This window comes from Streptopelia decaocto (genome assembly GCF_964273445.1).
Source record: "Streptopelia decaocto genome assembly, chromosome: 10".
NCBI classification, from domain to species: domain Eukaryota; kingdom Metazoa; phylum Chordata; class Aves; order Columbiformes; family Columbidae; genus Streptopelia; species Streptopelia decaocto.
The window spans coordinates 2791991-2814092 of record NC_138665.1 but is presented as its reverse complement, the minus strand read 5'-3'; the positions used below and the strand labels follow the sequence as shown (position 1 = coordinate 2814092).

Here is a 22102-nt window from a genome sequence, read left to right as displayed (position 1 = left end):
GGTGTTATGACTATTTTTCCTGCTAACTGAGCTTCAATATTCTTTGTTCATTTCCAGATAACTCTGCTGGTTCCCCAAACCAACTCCTTTTCTTGCGTACCATTCATTGCATTCAACTGAACAAACATTGAAGTGAAGATGTAGAATCATTCTCCCCCTTTCTCAATGTGGAGAAGTCCCTGGGTGGACACTTTTCCCTCTCTCAGATAAAAACTGTCACCGTAACGTCTCACTTAGCTGCTCTAATGACAACACGCCGAACTAGCCAGAGATCATTAACTCAGGTTTCTCAATTAATTTTATTTGGCACGGTATCCCATGCGGACTGATCAGCCTCCTGGATTTGATGCAGCTGCTTTTCACATATGCTGTAGTATGTTTGATTATTATCTATCTCCAATTTAATTGAAAGTTGGCCTGCCAACCCAATCCAAACAGATAAATAAATATGACTTCACCATTTCTGACATTTAGTGGCTAATAAGGATAAACTACTTCCTATTGGCGGTTCAGAGCTACTAATTCCTATCACTTGCCAAAAATGCAGCAAAGCTTTTAAACTGTGCTTGAGGGGAAAAAGCTTTTACCCATGTTCTCTTTCAGTTGCAATATCTGTATAGAGGCACAAGAGCTTTGGACTCATCTCCTGTCATCTGCTGACTAGCACTTGTTTTGTCATGCAGCCAGTTCACACAGAAAATGTTAAGTCTTAAAAGTCTGACTTCATGTTCTTAGAGTCTCTGAAGAGCAGAAGAATTCACATTTTAAGGGATTTGGAGGTTTTTTGTCGGTCCATTTTTGAGGACAACCTCTGAAATGCCACACACAGCCATTTCCTGCGGTGTCACCTTATGGCCAGTCACAAGCAGTTTGAAAATAGTACTTGGTCGAGTTCAGAGTGGACACTTCAATGTCTTTAGGCAGCAGATGGAACTGACAAAAGCAGTTGTGGCTTTACCTCACTTTTCCAGTGAACGGCCTGCAGCACTAGTGAGGAATTAATTCTCAAGAGCTGATGACTAAGAGGGGAGAGAGAGAACAGATGAGTAAAACTGCAGCTACTTCTTCCAGCAGCCTGTAGTATCAGCAGAGCAGGAGAAGCCTCCACTGCCCTGTTCTCTCTGATCACTGAATCTCCAGAAATTCAGGTGAGTTTTAAAAGGTCAAGGAAAGATGAAGGGTGGGACTTTATAGATAGAGGGAGGTGAGATGGGACCTTCATGTTCATCACACATGTGGAACACAGGAGAAGCTACAAAGAGATGCTCTGGGACAAACCCAGCAGGAATCCTCATCCTCTGCTCTTCAAAGCAGTGCAAGGAGCAACCGTTCATCTGAAAGGGCCAACGGTCTCGAATGACTCGTGTAAAACTCTCCTGTGCAGTTTTTCATGCCTTCCAGCAGAAAAATAAAGCCTAAATTTCACAGAAAATAAACACCACATGCAAACGCCAGCCAAAGAGAGTCCTCTAGCAGGAAAAGGAATTGTAAACTGCTGAGACAGTGCTACAGGACAGGGCTACCTTGCTAATCCTAATCAAGACAGTGAATACTCCAAGAACCATGGAAAACACAAAAAGCAGAAATTTCAGAACAATGAGCTTTGTTTTTACAGCATTTTAGATAAACTCAGTAAAAGAAGATGAACTTAAAATAAAAAAGAAAGCCATTATTAAAGTTAGAAGAGTAACTTGAAGGAAAAAGACAAAAAAAAGCATCCCTCTGAGAGAGAGGAACTACATTCTAGCTTACTTGTGACAGCTCCTTGAATTTATTGTCCAATAACAGACAGCACATATTTAAAAGCTGTGTTTTGGCACATCTATAAAAGCGCCCACAGTGTTTGCAGATAACAAGGAATTCCATTTTGACCTAAAAGCTAAGATACAACATAGAAGTGACTGATAAAAAACAAATAGAGAACAACAAGATGGTTATTTTATACCTGCTTTTAAAATGTAAAGTTCATCTCCTGGCTGGAAAAGACAGTGAATACTTGCATTTAAAAATATTGAAGTGAACACTACTTCCAAAATTTGCTGACACAATTACATACCTTGGCCATGCCAGAAACAGAGGAAAATAACCCTCAAAATACAATAATGGGAGAAAGGCAACTTTATATCAACACAAGCAAGGAATTTGGTGCACCTATTTGGACAGGTAGCATGAGGCCTCAACCTTGACCATGAGATCTCGGAGGCAAACACTACATTTTCATCTCTATAAAAAGCAGCCCTACTGTGGTATTTGTTCTACTGTTCGATATTTGCTTGATAATTATGTGAAATACATGGATATATAAATATTTTGGATATTAGTCTTTACAGATATGTTAGTAGAAAAGTTAAGGAACAATTTGCTTGAATAGACTATTTAAATATTATCACAAATAGCTCAAATATCTTTGTATGCTCTCAGGACCTTCCCACAGTCTTCAGTTTTAATACACTTCAGTTTGGGGGGGGATTTGCCTACAAAGGAGAGAAGTTCTTCAATACAGCAATGAAATGCAACTAGCACAAAGCAAGTTAGCAACAAAACGGAGCCCAAAAGGTGGGCTGAGATAAGAGCATTTCAGATCAGGAACAAGACAACTGTGGTCTGAAGGGTCAATACAGCCCTCGTGTGGGTTTGCCCTTCTCCACACTATTTCTATAACGAAGATACCCCAAAATGCTGAAGTTTACCTTTGAAACGTCTGGAATGATTCTGTGTTTTGCTGAAATACTTTCAGAGGTACAAAAGAAAATCCCAGACATAAAAGCAGATTGGGGGAGCGATGCTGCTTACACTTGTTTTCACCAGGTAAATCATACCTACCTCTACAATGTCATCATCAAACAGCAACCAAAAGCCATGGCTCTTCACAATGGTGATATAATGTCCACGGTTTGGACCACTGCCAGGAAAAAAAGGATTAAAGGCTTATTAATCTTGTGCCTACAAAAGCAGGAGTGCTGCTCTCCCTCATGATTCTAGCTATTACTGGCAGGGTTAGGTTTCCCGGCTCTTAATGTTGTCTAATAGTACTCATAACATCATTTAGGTTCTTAGCCTTCGCCAAATTGCTTGAATTAAAATGTCTGTCTTTGCTACTTGTCAAATACAATATATTCAAAATACACCGTTTCCTAAGTATTTCCGATTGTCATTCATTTCTTTCAAAAACCAAAATTGAAAGCCAGTTATTTCAACCACTGTTCAAAAACTTTTGACCACGGTCCAAAAATTTTAATAACTGAACTATTTTATTTGCACAGATTTTTTTAATTCCCAGTGTGGTTTAGCCTATGGCTGACGGCAGCCAGGCTTTCTGCAACTGCTGCTCCCACTTTTCCAGGAGCAGTTTCCCAGTCTGATTCTATTGCCTATATCCCAAATGCTCGCCGTGAAAAGGTGGTGGTTTGGGTTAATGAACTATTGTCCTGGTTTTGTTAAAAAACAAGTTTCTCTTTTAGTGAATTTGCCTGTCAGCTAAAGCTTCATATCAGCTGCATTCTCCTGGAGAACCAGATACATGTTTTGGTAAACACAGCAATGGAATGCAAAGTTATTGATAAGGACAGATTCACATCTCGCGAGAGGGGCAACGAGACACAGGTGACCAAGAAACTGACCAACTGTGTATAACATCCCATTCACGTGAATACTTCATATAAAAGTAGGAGATCACGAGGATCTCGTCCCTTTTTTTTCCCTTTTGCTTATGGCGACATTAGGAGAGGACCTTGTGAGTCATCCCTGTGAACTGAGGCCAGTGACAGACTGAATCCAGCTCCGGTTGGCTGCAGAGTCCAGTCCAGGACTTCGGGTGCCGGCTCTGCAGTTGCTGGGACTTTCAAGATTGGTTTCGTATATTTTGTATTATTTTCTCTATTTTATCAGTAGCATTAGTAAAACATTTTTAATTTTTCCAACTCTCTTCTCTCTGTCCTTCTTTCCCTCCCAATCGCCTGTGCTGAGTGGGAAGGGGGGAGAGGGAGGGGCAAAAGGGGGAAGGGGGGGAGAGGAGGTTAACAATACATCTGCCAGGGTTTTATTGTCACCCCGCAATCAAAACTCTTGACAACTATATGGATGGAAAACCACGAGCTATCAATCTACCAAGCAAAAAAAATAGGGTTCTGACTCCACCCCTGCCCCAAAGTACTCTTTACTCTGCATGTACCCAAGGCTTTAAAACAACCTATATTCATATCAGGTGTAGGCAAAATAAAGTACTTCTCTAATCCTTCTGGAATTATTGATATACTTAAACATATTACCTGCCATGGAATGAAACTTCTTTGTTTAGAACAACTAAATGAAAACTGAAACTTAAGGGCAAAATATTCAAAACAAGTTCTGAGAATTCCAATATTTAGAAAATGTAGTTTATCTTAAGTCTTTGGTAAGTTCCTAGTAAGAACTGAGACCAGAGGGGTCACAGGATTCCTAGAAGCCCTAGATAAGACAACAAGTTTGAGAAGAAAAAGCAAAGCCACTTAATACATCTAAATTATTAAACATCATTGTTAAAACATCTAAGTGTAGTTATAGGTATAGCAAATTAAGATTCTATAGAAAAAAATACATAGGATAAGATCTTAACATTATACAATAAATAAAAAGTAGCACAATTGTACCACAAGAGAAATCACCTATCACTATATGCAGTTTATTTATACTAAATCTATGCAATATTAGTGTGTTGATTATATTGTCTTGCTCCTCACAAAAATGTTTCAGAACATTTGTGTGCTGTAATAACTTATTACTTTAAAACTCACACTTCCAGAAGGCAGTTATAAAAATGTTTTGCCTTCCACGGCTGCTTTTTTCCCTAAAAGTGCTTGAAATTTTTTCCTCTTTGCTTTTAAAACCAGAATTGAAGCCGCCACCACCACCACAACAATTTAATAAAGAGAATAAGGGTATTTTAAAAGATGAGCAGTACACAGTGTATTCCACGTGGTGGCACCAGCTTCTAAAAAAACCTGTAATGGTTTAGCAAGCAGCAACATGAGAACTGTAACTTAATTCTGATTCAGTGTTTTTCCAAGATTTGTTCTAACTTCATTTAGCTTTCTTGGAAAGCGGGGGTGAGGGTGTGGGGCTTTTGTTGGTTTTGTTTTTTTAAATACTGCTCTTTGCTACAGTTCAAAGATACAACTTGTCTGAATTGCTGACATCACAGAATCCCAGAATGTCAGGGGTTGGAAGGGACCTGGAAAGCTCATCCAGTGCAATCCCCCCATGGAGCAGGAACACCCAGATGAGGTTACACAGGAAGGTGTCCAGGCGGGTTGGAATGTCTGCACAGAAGGAGACTCCACAACCTCCCTGGGCAGCCTGGGCCAGGCTCTGCCACCCTCACCAGGAACAAGTTTCTTCTCAAATTCAAGTGTAACCTTTTGTGTTCCATTTTGAACCCATTACCCCTTGTCCTATCATTGGTTGTCACTGAGAAGAGCCTGGCTCCATCCTCCTGACACTCCCCCTTTCCATATTGATCCCCAGGAATGAGTCCCCCCTCAGTCTCCTCTTGTCCAGCTCCAGAGCCCCAGCTCCCTCAGCCTTTCCTCACACGGGAGATGCTCCACTCCCTTCAGCATCTTGGTGGCTGCGCTGGACTCTCTCCAGCAGTTCCCTGTCCTGCTGGAACTGAGGGGCCACAACTGCACACAATATTCCAGGTGTGGTCTCCCCAGGGCAGAGCAGAGGGGCAGGAGAACCTCTCTGACCTACTGACCACCCCCTTCTAACCCACCCCAGGTACCATTGGCCTTCCTGGCCACAAGGGCCCAGTGCTGGCTCATGGTCACCCTGCTGTCCACCAGGACCTCCAGGTCCCTTTCCCCTACGCTGCTCTCTAATAGGTCATTCCCCAACTTATACTGGAACCTGGGGCTGTTCCTACCCAGATACAAGACTCTACACTTGCCCTTGTTCTATTTCATTCAATTTTTCCCTGCCCAGTTCTCCAGCCTGTCCAGGTCTCTGGATGGCGGCACAGCCTCTGGTGTGTCAGCCACTCCTCCCAGCTTCGACATATTTGAAAGCTGCTAAAAGAGCAAACCTACGTACCCAGAAAGGAAAATTTAAACCAGGAAAAAAAAAAGTAGTAAAAAAGACTGAAACATTTTAAAAATAAGTACTTTTGGACAATTAGCTCTGACGCTGCTTAGCAGGGTCCCATATCGTCAGCCAGGGTACTGTTATAAAATGGTATATGGATGACAGACTCTGTTCAAATGTCAATTAAAAGCATTTAAGGGCCACAAAGCCAACATACCTGCCACAGTGAACAACTACGGCCACGAGGTCATACATTCTGTCAGGGTTTGTAGCGTCTCCTGAAGTGTTGAAGAGCCGGAGCTCCAAGGGAAAGACGACACGGTAGGAGAGTTTGGTGTATCGATGCAGCTGGTCCATGTATTTGAACCTTTTTAAGTGCAGAGCTAGAATCATGGGCAACTTTTTCACTCGCATTCTGAGCCACAAAAAATACGTTAAACAAAGAAAAAGGTATTAGCAGACCACCTAAAACAGAGCTTTTCAAGAACAGTTTCAATATGAAGAAGCTTCTTAAAAGGCATCTAAAATGTTGATGAAAATTTTATTTTGAAATTTGCCTGTTTTTTAAAAAAAATTCACTTTTCTCATGTATATTCCAGTGAGAATAGGCAATATTTACTCTGAAAGATTAACAGCACAACCGACATCTGAATGCAGGACAACTGCCTATGTAGAAAACATCATTTTTCCATCACATCAATGGGAAGAAATAGATGGAATAAATCTGGTTTGCTGCTCTATCTGTGACCAAGTATGAGGTGAGAAATAAGATTTTTGTATTTGGTATTCCCAATGAAAGCAGATGGGATGGTTTCCAGTGCCTTTAAGCTGATTAATGTTAACTGGGGAAAATGCGAGTGTCTGGAAGCACCAGATACAAGCTCTTCTGTGAGGAATACAAAATTAATCTCTTCATTTCTCTCTGATAAGGTTGCCACAAAGTTACTTGGTCTCTCCACTTTTCCTTACTCCCTTCCTCACCAAACACAGACCTAAACAGTCATATATTCTCTTTTGACTGAATTCACAAGGTGTATTTTTCCCACAACTGCCCATTTTAAGAGGACACTTCCATTAGCCTGAATATTTGAACCTTACCTCTTCTGTGCTTCCTGTTTACTGCGGCACTGCTCGCAATAGTATTTATATTCACTGCATAGAGTTTCAGTATTACTAAATCCCCTGTGGAAATGAAAGAAAAGTGAGATAAGCTAATAATGCTGAAAAAAAAACCCCAAAGTACACACAGAAGATGAAATTCCTCTTATTCAAAATGCTCATAATACCCAAACATATTTTAGGTGTATATGTCCCAGTCTTGGGATGTAGTATCAATGTTCAGCTGGAAAAAAATCTGGAAACAACACCCTCAAGCATTAACTGCGTATTTTCTGGGCAGGAGTTGAACATGATAGGCAATAAACAGCAATAAGGTTTTTGTTGAACAGCAATAAGGTGTTTTGTTTCCAGAGGTAGCCACTCTGTGTTTTCTTTGGGGGCAGACATTAAATGTTAAGACCTATAGCCATGAGCCGTTGGCCAGCGCAAGTCTGGATTATCTTTCATCTCCTAGCAATTATACATCCATTATCAGCTATTAAAAAGCCAGCTGCTATGCGCAACTTGTAGTATCCTAGCAGCTGATAAGCCTTGGATCTAGCAGCCAAATACACGGAGCAAATTTCTATCAGCAAAGAAACCCCTGGACACAAACATCAGGACCAGACAACCGAAATGCAATAACGATATTAAAATAAACAAGAAATTATTATGAAACCAAACATATTGTGCTTAGTTTTGATAAAACCTGACTATATGATGTAACCAATTTAAATCCCCATTGAAGAAAGTGAAAAATCAATCCTACATACCACTAAGATATGAATCACTGTATTGGTTAACTACTAAAAACCGAAGAAACTAATAGCAGCTTCAAAAAGCCACAATAAAGATAAAATGAACAGCACTCTGAACAGAATGTATTTTCCCATAAGTCAAAGCCTACACCTGCTGCACAACAGAGCCACTAAGCTAGGCTCTTTTCTTCTGACCATTTTTCCATTCACAAGTATTTTCATTTACCTTAGACAGTGTGTAATTGATGTATTTTGTTCCACATCAACCGACAGATCCAGAAAGTCCTCATCTTTGCTACTAACCTTGAAAAGAATAATAAGAAATATTTCATAACGGTTTAGAACCGGCAGATTTCTTTTACCCGTTGCTGGAATGCCGCAATGTCCTCGCTGCAAGTAGAGACCTTTGTGATAAGGAAGAAATCTACACACACACACAAGTTCTTTCTTGAGGTAAACTAAAACTGAAGAAACAATCTGATGTGTTGTTACAATCCAGAGGGGAATATTGAAAAACAAAACAACACAAAACCACCAAACCTTTATGGCAAAACATGCCTCCCCCTTGAGACTTCAGGACACATCTGCTCACTTCACTGGCAAAACTGAGTTTTTAACCAGTCAGAGCTCTCAGAGCTGGACAAGTTTTAACCATATTCCACTCTGCTTTGTAAACCAACACAGCTTTCTGCTGCATTTCAGAGTTTAACAGTAAATGGTTATAGGAAACACAGAAACAGGCAGATGGGTTTTCAATTAAATGGGTTAGCAGTTAGGAAAACCATCTTTCCATTTGTGGAACACTCACATTTAATTTCAAAATTCTTTTAGAGCTTCTGTTCACCATATAACCATAATTTTACATGTAAAATGCCAAGAACAGCCATTTCAGTTGTAATCACTTCTCCTTTCCTCTCCCCTTCTAAGTTTTAATTCTTTTAGAAACATTAAACTAGACATAGCACATGACTAACTATAAATTCCTGGTCTGAAGGTGGTGTTGTTCTAATTCTAGACTTTGTGGCACTACTTTTGCTCTCAAATAGAGTCACTGTGGACCAGCATCAAGAAGCACAGACTTAGAGTGCAATAAATTCAGTTAATCCCGGAGTTCAATAAATAGCGAGCAACTCTCATGTAGAAACACAACATGAACTATCAATCACTGACACAGGAATAACACGAAGACAAAAAGGCAGCTTAGATCAGCCAGGTGCAGACTGCCTCGATGGAAACAGGGAGGAGGAACAGAAAAAACACTACGCTTTTTCTGAGAAACATACCTTAATGAGTATTGGTTTGAACATAGAGGTGATACAGTCATAAAATAGGCTATGCTCCATATTTTAATAGAGAGAGTGCAATTTCATCTACCCTAATAAATGAAAAAGTGTGCTTAGTATTAGGAAAAATGAACCAGAACCTGTGCAAAAATCTAAGAGGTTTTGTTTTGTTTTAAACGTACAGCCTCACAGTTAAGACATCTGGTTTCATTGGTTAGTGTTCCTTGGAAGATTTCATGGACCCACGTCAGATCGGTCTTGTCTCCTTCTTCACTCTCAATGCTGCCGTTCTGGAGTTTGCCATTCTGCTTCTCCTGCTTTTTCTCTTCTTGGAGTAAGTCAGCAATAGTGTTAAGTAGGTAGTTCAGGAATTCGTGTGCATCCTGCTGCATATAATTATCAAATAATTCTGCAAAGGAGGAGATGAAGGAGAATGAAAAAATACAGATACTTCATAATATCAAGTTACTATGATTTAGCAATCAGTGCATGCCCTTCCCTGTTTTCTGGCCTATTCTACATTCGTGGGTTACACTGTTAAAAGTCTTTAAAGAATTGTACTTTGTTCCCACAACAGATGTTAGGTTATCCTCACCTATTCCTCAGGCTGCAAGAAACAGGCAGCTGAAATAGAACATAAAGGAAACAGTTTGGGCATTTCTTGGAACTGAAGAAAACCATGATTGGTTTTTAGGTTTGTTGGTTTGCTTTTTGTTTTGCTTTTATTTTTCTTTGGGAAGGGAGAAAAATAGAGAAATTCAGATTTGCTGCCTTTGGTCATTAGTTCATTAAGTCCAGCATCATTAGGCGAAAATCCCTTCCTGTAAGTTTGTTATCTTTTCAAATTCAAGCAGAGATGATAAATCAACATACAGAACCCTTCCTCATGAAGTAGCCCTGGGAAATAAACACTAGTTCTCATCCTAAGGAATTTATCCTACCACAAATATAAGTAAACAGGCTAAGGGTGGTTAAATTTCCTTAGAGACTCTGATCAGCTCCGTGAGGCCTGTTTAGCCCATGATGGTTTCCAGCAAAGACCCCAAACGTGCTGACTTGCAGCCGACCTCTGCAGAACATGATGCCAACATGGAGTAACTGGAGCACTGAGACTCATACAATGCTCTGTGCCTGGTCTGAGCAAGTACAGAAACAGAGATATCTAGAGAATGCTCTTACGACACAGCACCGTTCTGATACAATCTCTGCTCCTGTGCTACACAGGTGGTGAAATTCACACTGCAAACAGGAGTTTGAAAATCTTCCAGAAATCTGTTAAAACTTGACAGCTTGGACTCACTCAAAAAGAAATCTGTTTATGTTTTCTATTCTTAAATATCCAATGCTTAAATCTGCATTAAAAAGTCGTGTATTCATTTACCATTTTCTTTCCTCAATCGGGAAATAAATTTCTTGGGTGGGATGACTCCCACCTTCTTCTTTTGCGTAGCAATACTGTTGAAGAGATCAGAGAGGCATGTCAGGAGGCTTTCCTTCTTTCGAGGCTGCACTTTGTATGCCAAAACTTTTTCCCGAAATGGACGACAAAAATAAAGTGCCTGTAAGACTGAGTTGCAGTAGCAGGTATTGCCGAACTGGTTAAAACAGAACAGAAGGAAAACAAACGTTTTCATATTAGGTCTGTTAGGAAGTAATCAAAGAAAGGTTGCTCATTAAGAATGTCACATACTGAAAATGGAAAGGTTGTCTGTCAGAGCTCATTTACTGGGGAAATACATGTAGGCGTGGTGTAGGAGATTCATCCTTGTATCCACACAGCTGGTAACAGCGAGAAAAGGAAGAGAAGGCAACAGTCACAGTGATGCTGAGCACACACAAAAAGCAGGAAAGCACCAACAAAAAAACATCCAGTTGAGGGCTCACCACAAAATCAAACTTGTGCAGATACAGCATGTGACTAATCCTGACGGGAGAACCTGCTGGTGCTGATGTGCCAGGGACAGAGGGACAGAGAAACAGAAAGAGACAGCAGCCATCCGCAGGCACACGGCGCCCATCTGCATCGCTGCGTCCCAGCCGTGGGACAGTAACGAGCTCAACGCACGACCTCAGACGGTAGATTTGCCCATGTCAGATCCACAAAGTACTTTTTAGAGATAGTTAGCAAGGTATCTGCTAAACATTTCCTGTTTCTAATGAAATATTATGAGAAGAACAAGATGCAGGCAAATTCAAAGAGCAGCTGGTTTACATCTGCCGTATCCGAAGTCGTTTTGGAGAAAGGAGGACAGTGATAACAGCTTCCAGAGGCAGCGCTGCGCATTGCTCAACCAGAGCAAACACTCAGATATTACCGTATCATCCCCAAGAAATACACCATGGTTTTTAAAGATGTCTCTTTGCAATTTATTGTGCAACTGTATTGTACAATGCTGTCGCTTCAAAAAAGCGAAAGAAATCCTGGCTTTGCCCGTCCCCAGATATTCTGGCAATGAGATTCTGCATCTCAAGAGTATTGAGAGCAAAGTATTTTAAATAAACAAAATGAGCATAAAAGTCTCACTACGGAACACTGACTATTTTGTTAAGTGGTACTCAGAGAATATGGTCACTAATGTTCACCAAAATTCAGTGTGATTACTGTAGCAGAATGATTTCAAGTTAATATAATAACCAGTTTGCTGACTGAAACAGAACATTAACAGCTTAAAAGGTTACAGCATTATAGTTACATTAACATTAATTCATACCGTATGCAAGCAACACAGAACAAGAGTTAAAACTTACTGACATGAGGAAAACAAATATGCAAGCTGAGCAAATGTGAATTAGGACAGAAACTAACTCATATGCTTGTTAGCGGCCGAAGAAAACAAATAAGCATCATGCTAACTAAATTTGCATAGAAGACAAAATGGGCAAGAGAACTACCGAAAGTGTGATTAAATATGATGGTTTTCAGATGAGGTATCTAATATATTAGTCTATAATAATCCCAGAAAAATAAGAGACAGAAGAAACTAGAAAATAGCCACCTCAACAAAAAAAAGAAATAAAGAACATCATGGTGCACCTTAAGTCAAAACAAGTTTACAAAGCAAGTAGTTAATGAGATTTCAGAATTATATTAATGGTGAAATCATATAAAAAACCACAAGTCGACTGGTTATACATGTCCTGCTTCGACGCTATCTATACAGAGAGAAATTATTAGAACCAAACTACATGGAAGAGTTAAAGGAGTTAAAGAATTTACATTCCATCCAAATAGCTTTTAAAATTGCTGCCAGTAAGATGCAAGATGCTTTGCAGCAGTCAGTGTGATATGGTGAAAAATCCACTTTATGGCATGGTCTAGATTTTGAAAATGTCCTTCTAAATAGTATTTCAACTCTTTTTGTTGTCTACCACCTTAACATAAAGTAACATGGAAGAACTTTTATTCCTGAAATCAACATCTATTTTAGATATTTTACTGCATGCCAAGTACTTTGCAAAAAGACCACACCATGCATTTTAATTCAGCATCTCTGATTTTTTTTTCAAGCTGGAACACAATCCTTCCAACTTTGAGCAGTTCAGGGCTTTGGGAAATGTCTCAATTTCTCCATTATTGATCTACCCTTCTCTGAAGTAGAGAGTTCTCCACAAATAAATAGTATTACATAGCACTGTCGCACTTTCAAACCTCAAGTGGTTTGCATTGAGAAGTCCGAAAGAGTCAGATTTTTCCAATCATGACCTTAACTGTGCTAGGAATTCTTCAGAAAAAAAAAGAAAATGAGGGTTCGAACTATTTGTCTTTGATAGAAGCCCCAAAACCAGGTTGGCAAAGCAGTCCTCAATGGGCTGATGAATATTTCCAAACCTAAATCTATAACACACAGATCAAATACACAAATAGCGTATAAAGTCTAATGTGACCTAAACTACAACGGAAAAACAGGTACAAACATGTAGGTTTTAATTTTTTTTGTCATGGTTTCTCTGGTATAAAAAAGTATTTTAAATAGATGCAAAAACATAGCGTTTTTTTTGCTTAAAACTGTATTTGGAGTCAACATAGACTACCTTTATAAGAACTTGTACAATTTTACACTTTCAACATAAAACTAAAGTTTGAAGGCTTAAGACAGCAGCTTTTTAAAACTGAAAACCGAGATGTAATTCTAGAATGAAAACATTGTTCCATCCCTCTCGTACTTCAGTTCAACGTCACACGTAATGTATTTGAGCAGGGTCTGGGAAGGAGCAGTCTGACCCTTCTCCCATTTACTCTGTGGTGGTTTTAGCAACAGTTTGAGTGCAGGCAAACTGGTTCCGCTCACAGATCCAAAGAGAAAATAACTATTTAAAAAAATAAAAAGAAAATTTTAAGGCTTCCATTGTCCGTGGGTTCAACATCTTTATTGATGATTTAGATGAGGGGATTGAGACCATCATCAGCAAATTTGCTGATGACACCAAGTTGGGAGGGAGTGTCGACCTGCTGGAAGGCAGGAGGGCTCTGCAGAGGGATCTGGATAGAGTGGAAAAATGGGCGGATTCCAATGGGATGAAGTTCAACAAGGCCAAGTGCCGGGTGCTGCACTTTGGCCACAACAACTCCCTGCAGTGCTCCAGGCTGGGCACAGAGTGGCAGTCGGGCAGAAAGGGACCTGGGGGACTAATGGACAGGAAGCTCAACGTGAGCCAACAGTGTGCCCAGGTGGCCAAGAAGGCCAATGGGATCCTGTCCTGTATCCAAAAGAGCGCGGTCAGCAGGACAAGGACAGTGATCCTTCCCCTGTGCTCTGCATTGGGGAGGCCACACCTGGAGTATTGTGTTCAGTTCTGGGCCCCTCAGGTCAGGAAGGATATTGAAGTGTTGGAGCGGGTCCAGAGAAGAGCAACAAGACTGGGGAAGGGACTTGAGCACAAGACCTATGGGGAGAGGCTGAGGGAGCTGGGGTTGTTTAGTCTGGAGAAGAGGAGGCTCAGAGCTGAGCTCAGCACTCTCTAGAACTACCTGAAGGGCAGTTCCAGCCAGGTGGGGATTGGGCTCTTCTCCCAGGCATCAGCAATAGGACAAGGGAGCATGGGCTTCAACTCTGCCAGGGGAAATTTAGGCTGGAGATTAGAAAGCAATTCTTTGCACAGAGTGGTCAGGATTGGAATGGCTGCCCAGGGAGGTGCTGGACTCACCGGCCCTGGAGGTTTGTAAACTGAGATCGGACATGGCACTTAGTGCCATGATCTAGTCAGTGGACTGGAGTTGGACCAAGGGTTGGACTTGATGATCTCTGAGGTCTTTTCCAACCCAGTCGATTCTGTGTGTGATTCTGTGTGTGTGAACACTTTATTCTATTTGCAATGCAACCACATTTACCAGCAGTGATGCTGAAGCCATGAAACTGCCTTCTTTAAAGTGCTCCAATTACCTTCAAAACATGAAAGAACTAGAAATAACTCAGGAAAAAGTTCTGCAGAAAAACAGCGTGAAAACGATAAACCTAAAGAAACTGGTTGCAAGAAGCAAAGCACAACAGTATTAGTAATATTTTGTCCTTCAAAACAGAGAATGGATGCGGTTATAATAATTCTGGTTATTTTTAGAATGCTATTTTTTTCCTCTTTGCACTATTCATCGCTTGGCTATTTATGTTACAATTGGAGATGCCTTCCATTTTTCTCATTATGGCGCAAACCTCAGCAGCTTTGGAATGGCCGTTAACACCATACTTACGGAATATAACAACGTGTTTAGACAGTTTGGTGTCTGAGAGCACAAACCGCTAGAAACCCACACAGAAGTCAATTAAATGCATTTGTAACAAGCTGCAACAAATAACACTTCAACTGTTACGTTAACCTTATTTGGTGTGTCAAACAAAATATCTTTCCATTTTCAACAAAATGTACCCAGACCACCAGCAAACAGAAGTATATTTATGTTTTTCACGAGTTTTGCAAAAATTGTAGTGTCACATAATGAATATGATGCCATGGAATTAGTGTTTCTGTTAACCAGCTTCCTATATTAATTGGTAAAAGATGTCACAGGTGCAACGCCTGCCTTTCTCCTCCAGAAGCACTGGCAAGATCAACATCAATGTTCCATTCTCCCCATAGGCAATTTAGGCAGACAATTCTTATTGTCCAACAGATCCCAGGCAAGTGAGCTCTACACAAACTGACAGATACCAAAAAATACAGCTTTTCAGAAGGATTCACTGTTACACAAGGCTGTCAAAAAATAAAGAAGGCATATTACTACATGTAAGAAAATTATTGACCAAGCCAATGCCATCTCCTGACTATGTTCTTGCATAGAAGAACTTCCACTAATCCCACGAGCAATATCTTTTTGGAAAAGTAACACATTTTCATTTTTAAAGCTCAAAATTCCATTTAAAAGCTTCAAATTTTACACTGTAGCATCAAATCTCTCTTCTCTAGAAGAACATATGAACAATGCACATACATAATGAGTTAGTGCCCTTTCCAGCTAAATATTACAATCCTATAATTAGAAACGTACCTGAATAGGAAGGTTTCTCTCAAAGACTTCATAATATATATACTTATTTTTCTGTATTTAAGATGACATTTATATCTTGGTTAATAACAAGGCACAGCACCATATTGTAGGATGTGGTGTGTATGCAGAGTCCGCTTTTAAGTTAGAAGTGCCCACAGATATGTTTCTAACAGAGAAGCTTACCAAAATTATGATATGAATTAAAACCCAGCATTTCAAGCATAGAAAATTCACTTACATTAACCAAACCAAAATAATGCTCATTCACAGGGAACTGTTCAGGACCAATCTCTTTCTCCAAAGCAGAGGCATTGGCGCCCTATAAAGAAATAATGTTATGTTAGATATTAGAAATAATGCTTATGTTAGAGAAAAAAAACACAAACTTCCTAAAAAAATCCAACAGAATTTGTACTACTCCTATAAAAAACAAAGAAGCTAAGAAAATAAGATACTTCCATAGAGAATTAGCATCTTGTGCTTCTGATGTTCTTCAAAATGAAATCAATATGATGCTTTATTATTATAAAAGGTAACACGGTTTCTCTTGAAAACTCAGCTTCATCAGCCCCAATTAGAGCTATCTGATTTAACAAAGGGGGGTTTGGCATTTGAGTTCATTTGAAAACTAACAACAATAAATTTGTTTTCACTTAAGACTTCAGGTTACCCACAGTGACTTAGCAACACCAATTTAAATTTAGTCAAGAATGCATTGTACAAATAAAGAAACTTGTGACACACAGGGAACTTATCAATCTAGAGGACACAAACCATATGGGCTACAAATCCCACGAAAGAAAAACCACCTTTTTGTGATCTCGATGCACAAAAGGTTTGATGTGGCTGTTTATGATTTGCATCTCATGCAAAGAATTCTTGGAAAAATCTTGCCTTCACTGACACATTAGAAATATTAGAATGTTTTCATATTCTTCCTGGAAAATCCTAATGGAAAAGTGGAGCAGGATTACAAAAAGAATGGAAAGGATAATTTTATCGGTCATTGCTCAAACTCAGATCACCAGAAGGGCTTTGGGTTTGCCATTCGTGATTTAAGAACATGGCATTAAGCTTACAGCACATTTTGATACATCCTTGTGTCTCCAGCAAATAAGGACAGAACTCACTATTTTTGATATAACTGAAAAATACCACTACAGATCCATATAGTGTTATTTGTCACACAGAACAAGAACTAAAGCATAGAAGGATTTTAGTTTCAGTTTTAACTTTGCCACTCAAAGTGGTTTATAAACCTCTCTTTCCATTTTCACCCCCTTTTTTTTTAATCCACCAATACGTTATAGCTGAGCTCTCACTTGGGATTTGGAACCTTCCCTCATCCCACTCCACCTTGTTCTCTAATGTTTCTTGTTGATCTTCCAACAGTCCTTAAGCTGCATCTGTGCTGTTGTCTAAGGAGCTGCCATCATTCAACGCAGAATCCAAGCACTTTGGATTCTTGCCTTGTATTTCAAATATCCAAGTCACTCCAGCTATAACCTTCTGTAAACAGAGATCCTTCTGCATGGGTGAGCCACCTTAAGGCGCCCCAAAAAAGCACTAAACAAACAAAAATTACTGTTCCAAACAATTCAATTCCTCTATTTCCCTGAAGCTGGTAATGTTTTTTAATTGCTGAGCAAATATTTCCATCACTTCCATTAGCGTTCTGCTATTAATGTAAACCACAGACAAGGAGAGACTGTATGGACAGGTCCATCTAGATTGCCATTACCAAAGAAATAGCTAAAAATCTTCTACGAAACAGGAAAGAAACCAAGAAATAATCTAGTTTAAAAGGTGGAATGGAAACTCTGTAGTTGGATCTCCCATATCAGATTTACAGTAAATTACATATATTAAAAAGAGACACAAAATGCGGAAGGCTCAAAATTGGGTACTATAAAAACCACAAACACGTTCACTAGGTGCTTAAAGATTTACAAGCAAGAGGCTTTGCAAGCAGCAATTCTACAGACATTTTCTGAGGCATCAGTGCCAGTTCAAGCAGCTCCTCTCATTTGTTTCCCTGCATCCAGTGCCTCATTTATCCTCCATTATCTCCCCCCAAGAAACCCGCACCAAACCGAGACATCTGCAAATCTGCAAGGAAGAATGGCTGATACAACTCCCTCCAAATTTAGTTCAGCTCTTCACTCATCTTGTTCTGATCAACCCTGTGACTTTGGGTAATACTGTAATAAATTTATAACCCACGTACTATGTAAGTGAACAAGAGGTGATGCTGGTTTTGAAAAATGTTCAGCCTTGAAATCAGACCTGACTGCTCAGTGAGGTTCCTTTACTCATATATTCTCTTTGTGGCAAGATAAAGGAAGGGACGTATGTAAAATCTGCAAGCCTACGAAGCTCAGTTTAAATTGCTCTGAACTGTCTTCTGATCTCCTCCACAATCACCGACACTGTATTGGAGAAACAAACGAATAAGCAGGTACCACAACCTACAGAACTAGTGAAACCAGACAACCCCAATACTCCAGTCTATAAAGCAATATATGGAACAAATACCTGAACAAAAAATAAAATTGAATTTTTTATCAAAAGTATGCTATAAGGAATTTAATAACCTACCATAAAGCACTATTGCAGTTCAATGAAACCACCAACCCATGTTCCACATGTATCTATCCATTTAATCTAACAGGCTACATGTGGCTTTTTTTCAAGCGCTTCCTTTTATCTACTGCTCAAACTTCGTACGTTTGGGTAAGTTCACTGCAGGGGCAGATCAAAAATTAAGCTTTTCTTAATAAGTCAAATGCTAAAGTCAATCGGCCACAGAAGCTAAATTAACCTGACATTTAGCTGCAATGCTTCTGAAGTTTCTTGTCAGAGAAGATTATAAATTAGCACACCAAAATCATAAAAACCAAACAGGAGACTGAAAGCAATTGTGGGAGGAATCAAAATTACAACCGAGTCATAAATAGTTCTGAAGATGCAAACTTGCAAATTAAATAATATGTAACATACTGAAGAGGCTCTTTAGGATGCACATGCCTAGCATACCACAGTAAAATACCAACAGCGCAAACAATATAGAGCGATTTATCATTGGAGTCAACGCCCAGATCTACACTACACAAGGCAACGAGTACGTAGGGAAAAAAGCACTTTATGGGGACAGCACAAATTGGCCTTGGTCACGTATCAGCATGGAAATACATAAGACACTTGTAAGGCTGCGCAACTGGAGTCAACGCTCAGCTACTCACAATCCGTCACCTTTACAACTAAATGTGCGATAGCAAATTAACCAACCGGAGATGAGATCTAGTGCAGCATGAATCGTGTCTTGCTGTAATGAAGCCTAATAAGCAGCTTTGTTTTCAGACCGATAGGTGTTATACACATTTTCCCACCCCCACTCCAAATTTTTTCCATCCAGATAAATATTTCTGCCTCAAATCACATAAATATTTGTCCATAAGAAACAATACATGCTTCATAATTTTGGAAACATAAAAGTCATGTTTCTCATCTAGAAATAGAATCTAACAAAAGTGGCAAGCATCCAAAGTATGAAAATTTATACTTGGTTATTTGGTGAATCAAGAGAGATGTATCTCTTCTGGGGTGCCACAAACTATTCTGCATCTTACAGTACTTTATACATCTAAAAACATAAGAAAATCAATACTGTATTGCTAAACTATGACACACATTGTGGGAGCAATAAAGAAATGACCAAAAAATATCACTAATACATACCAATTGAGTTTGGTTGGCATATAAAAGCTAAGCAAATAATGTACACCACAATACAGCTAAATATAAAGTTTAATGCATGAGATTAGAATTGACTTCTCATTGCTAGAGCAAGACAAATAAATACATCTTATAAAAACCCCGGAGGAACATCCTTGAGACTTCCAGGAGCTCCAAGGAAATGCTCTCAAGTATCTGCTCTGTTATTCTGGTTCAGGAAGAGACGATCAAACTTTCTGTACACGGCTCTGTGAGCAGGAACAAACCACAAATTTATACAGTCAACATGTAATTACTTGACAAGGAAAACATCCTCCTAGTTTAACTAAAGCAGCAATACTGTTTTGCTTATATAATTAGACTCCCAGATAGATGCAAATTTAACACTTCCATATCGCTGGGGGAGGTGACAACTGAAGCTTCAGCAACTTGCAATCAGGATTTTAAATCTTCTAGAATTTACTGTGACTTAAAGCGATGTCTTGGAGCTTGGTTGCACTTTTCAAGAGCTCCCATACTCTGTTCACATCTCCTTTGAATCCAGAGAGCAGGCAAGCTCAGCTCAGTGGTTTCCACAGTTCTTGCTCTATTAATCGAATAGAAGAATGGAAAGCTGCCTGGTCCATCTGAACTATTTTAGCAGTTCGGAATAATAGATACGATTAACAATGGCCAAGATGGCCCCAGAAAAACAACAATAAAATATTTTCTGTCATAGCTGATTAAAAAAGGGACCTATCCAAGAACATTTGTGCTCGCTGATTTCCATCAGAAAAGAACACCCTTAAAACAATCCCATATAATGGATTTTAAATTAGCAAACAAAAGCACAGGGAACTGGTAATATTCAAATTTTTCTCCATTTTTCATACCAACTCAGTGAGGACATCACACCAGCATTAGATATGTATGAGATATAGGGAAGACAGGATGAATTAAAACTAATATTTACCCAAAGAACACCAAAAGGTCTCTGAGGCAGGTTTTGTTGAGTTTGGTAAAGCCAAAAAGGACAGTAAAGTAACAAGGGATATGAAAAGACCAGTTTCAGAAAGTCTTACCTGAGGTAGCTGTCTAAGCAAGTCATCACGGATGAAGTGACCCCACAGTATAGCTGAAATTCTAACCGAATAACCCATCAAAACCAGAACAGAGACCTATCAAGCCTTCCAACTTGCAAGCTGTGAGTCCTTTTTGCTCGGTAGAGAAGTCTTAGAGATTTATTTCCAGTTCAATACACCACGCAAGTAGAAAAAATAGTAGTAGACTTCTATTTCTTTAGCCAGATTACACTGCTAACTCATTGCATCACCCAAACGAGATAAGAAACAAGTACGCTCAGGCATTACAGTCTCTTATAAGCTCTACAGTTTGCGACTACTCCTGCAAAGAAAATGAATATTTTGCCTGGTCTAGATTTAAATTATTTCGGAACTGGAACTGTATCAACATTTTCCAGGGGCTTAAATACTTCTATACCCTTAAGCTTATTTGAATTTGTAATTATTCCTATAGACCAGGGTTTATCGATTGTATCACTTCTCTGAGAGGAGGCATAAGAAGAAATTATTGTTGGGAGATGAAGAAAAGTTATCACTTTTCTATTCACTTTGCATAAGTAGCTTTACAGTAGAAGTGATAATAAGGCCCAGAGCTGAAGAGTTCTGAAGCTACAGAAGAACAGCTGGGAGTGATTAGGAACAACTACACAGCTCACAACATGAACTAGGGTCAAGTGATGAGAGAAATCCACGGCTGGCATCCACACGGGTCCCGCTTCAAGTTAGAACTTCTTCCATTTTCAGTGCTATGGATTTTATTAAGTTTCAGTGATCGTCCACAAAACTTGGCTGAGAAAAAGTGGATTATTACAGACAAAGCAACATTACCAATCCAAATTGTTTATCTTGAACTAACACTTTCACACTTTGAAGGAATTCACACTTCCATTTATAAGTATTTACTTTTTGCTAGTATCAAGGTAACTTTGCAGATGTGGGAATGGTTATAAAAGCAAGGTTGTACTGTCTTGATAAGCACGCAAGCAGACCTTATGAGAATGAAGCAGCTGCTGCTGAGCTGCAGTAAGAAAAGGATCAAAATTAACTCAACATTGGGTATCCTTGCTGCTGTTCAGAGCTCTTGGCAAAAATAATCAGGTCAAGGCTGTGCTGCTGCTCGAGCAGTGAGAGGCACTGAGGGTATAAAATGAAAGAGAAAACCAGCACAGAGCAGATGACGGCAAAGAGTGCAGTGCTGTGATTCTGTCAAGGGTTAGGACAGCACAGGAGGGCTCAGGTCGTCGTCCTGCACATTTTGGAGGGTGCTGGTTTCACACCTGCTTGGATGGAACAGTGGAGTGTCTCACATTAGCACAATTCACCAGCTACCAATAACTGGGTGCATTTGCTACGCTGTAGAGGTGGGTGTGTGGCACATTCATGGCACAGGCTGAAAAAATCACTGTAAGAAAACAAGAAACAACTATGGTGAAAGAAGAGGGATAGTAAGTGAAGATACAAAAAAAAAAACACCCTATCAAAATAGTCATTAAAGGAGGTAGCGGTGCAAGCAGCATTTCTGACATGCTCTAACTATACAATGGGTTTGAAATTACGCAGGAAAATCCACGCAACAGCAGATTGTCAATGGATTTCTAACCATTCCTTATTAGCTCAACAGAATGG

General features: G+C 39.5%; 1 protein-coding gene across 2 annotated transcripts in view; it reads right to left on the bottom strand.

Moving 5' to 3' along the window:
- The window catches only part of LOC309444350 (ubiquitin carboxyl-terminal hydrolase 12-like), a 33513-nt gene that overhangs the window by 4421 nt on the left and 6990 nt on the right, over positions 1–22102 (bottom strand). The window contains exons 2-8 of one of the 2 annotated variants that reach the window (XM_082062095.1): positions 15919–15999; positions 10581–10794; positions 9382–9608; positions 8143–8219; positions 7159–7242; positions 6278–6475; positions 2824–2902 (exon numbers count right to left, since the gene is read on the bottom strand). In XM_082062095.1, coding sequence (XP_081918221.1) covers positions 2824–2902; positions 6278–6475; positions 7159–7242; positions 8143–8219; positions 9382–9608; positions 10581–10794; positions 15919–15999 — 960 coding nt within the window. The remainder of the gene's footprint in view (positions 1–2823; positions 2903–6277; positions 6476–7158; positions 7243–8142; positions 8220–9381; positions 9609–10580; positions 10795–15918; positions 16000–22102) is intronic. The other variant, XM_082062096.1, reaches the window with a different exon arrangement.